We start from the raw sequence: 1,793 nt of genomic DNA on the forward strand, positions 1-1,793 counted from the left end.
AACATGCCTGAGTTTTACAAACTGTTGGTATTTGTTAAAGCTTTTTGGGTTATTTGATTTCCTACTCCAAAGCAAATGCCAATTTTTCAAATTTTCCCCCCTCATAATATATGTTAATTTTGAAATCTTGCTATAGAAATCAAATTGAGAAAGTCTGATTTAGAGGTAAAAAAAGTCCTTTGGAAAGTATTAAAAATTGTTCAAGGAAAAATTTAGAGAAAATTAAGTATGCTGCTATAAAATATGGGTTGAAGACCAGAAAAAAAAGTCAGTAGCATGTGCTAATAGAAAAGGCAAAACAAAATATGACACAAAGATAAAATCCAAACTAAATGGTCTCCTTTGTTTGGATTAAACATTTCCTCAATATCAGCGTGTTCCGGCAAAACATTTCAATTTTGCCAAAATTGCATTTCCTGGCAGAAATGGACAGTAAGAAGGTTTTGACTAGCACAAGCACACGTATGCCAAGTGATTCCTTTTGTCTGTTGTGGTTTTCATCCACTGTGGAGTGAACTTTTACTGAGCCTCATTCATTCATCTGCGCCACCATAAAAACGCATGGCTATTTTAAGCACGTCGTAAAGTGAACCACATCACTTGGCCAGGCTGCCCAGTTGCGGGAGCGTGGGACAGGAATCCCTCTCTGCACCCACCCCACACCCTGCCTTGCCACCCCCCGGGATGCATCAGCCCCACAAGCCCAAGGGGAGCAAGGACAAAGTGCCTCCTTCTGGAGATGTCTGCAACTTCAGCTCCCCCGCAGCAACCGGGATGGCTCGTATAGAGAGATATCTGCATTTCTCTTTCTCCCCGCTTTGAAACAGCTTTCTTTGCATAGGGAAAGCTGCTAGCACTGAGCCAATAAAGCCATCACAGAAAGGATCTGTTGCCAGAGTCCAGAAAGGGTTAAGGCAGCAGTTGGAGAGGTTTGGGGTGACGTGTGCTTCTGGACGCCTGAGAAGTCTCTTGAAGGTAGTTCCCCTCTGGTGAGGATGGGAGCGTGCTGAGGTCTGAAATCCGAGATCCCTCGCAGCCTGGAGCTGGTGAGGTCCCAGTAAAAGCTGTTCGCCTGCTTTCCCTTCCCGAGCAGTCACACCGCTGCACTGGCCTGGGCAGCATGGAGCCAGCACCCTGGACACTTGTAGGACTCACCCTTCTCCAGCTCCTGCTCATCTCCTGCTTGCCAAGAGGTACTGTAAGAGAGCGTGTGTGTTCCCGGCATGGTCGAGTGAGCCCCCTTCCTTCAGTGTGATCACAGGGGTTTGATCTCATGCGCTGTCATGGGAAGCAGAGAGATCTGCAGGGACAGCAATAACAGAAAGAAAGGGCTCTGCTTTATGTACTTTTTTTCTTGTCAGCATGGAGTGTGTGTATGTGTGTGTGTGTGTGTGTGTGTGTGTTTAGGTTTACCCAGGAATGATTTTCAGGCAAACTTAATAGCCTTAAAGAGAAACAACTGGCTGAATGTGTTTGCCAATGGCCATTAAGAAAAAGGTATGCAATCACTTTGCTTATTACTCCTTTTATTTTCTCAACACTCAATGCTACGGATATGATGATAAAAAGAGGCATTTAAGTCTCTGAATTGTAAAGCGTAATTTGTTTAGTTTGGCAAGACAGAGATTTTCCTCTCCAGCCTCAACACCAAGAATGAAGGCAAGGGAGAAAAAAGTGAAGGAAAAAAAGAAAACAAAATCCACACATTGTTTCCAATCTGGGATTTAGCTCTTCCAATATTATTCTCTCAAAGGGGAAGCCTTGTTAAAGCAGAATGATCTTTTTTATACTCA

At 44.0% G+C, this 1,793-nt stretch overlaps 1 protein-coding gene across 1 annotated transcript in view; it reads left to right on the top strand.

The window, feature by feature from the left end:
• The first annotated feature begins 1,019 nt into the window (after positions 1-1,019).
• Positions 1,020-1,793, top strand: part of PAMR1 (peptidase domain containing associated with muscle regeneration 1) — a 55,473-nt gene continuing 54,699 nt past the window's right edge. Inside the window, exon 1 of the mRNA XM_031055812.1 lies at positions 1,020-1,193. Within this exon, the coding sequence (XP_030911672.1) occupies positions 1,121-1,193 (73 nt within the window). The 5' untranslated portion in view covers positions 1,020-1,120. The remainder of the gene's footprint in view (positions 1,194-1,793) is intronic.

This window comes from Geospiza fortis, unplaced genomic scaffold (genome assembly GCF_000277835.1).
Source record: "Geospiza fortis unplaced genomic scaffold, GeoFor_1.0 scaffold66, whole genome shotgun sequence".
Classification (NCBI taxonomy): Eukaryota; Metazoa; Chordata; class Aves; order Passeriformes; family Thraupidae; genus Geospiza; species Geospiza fortis.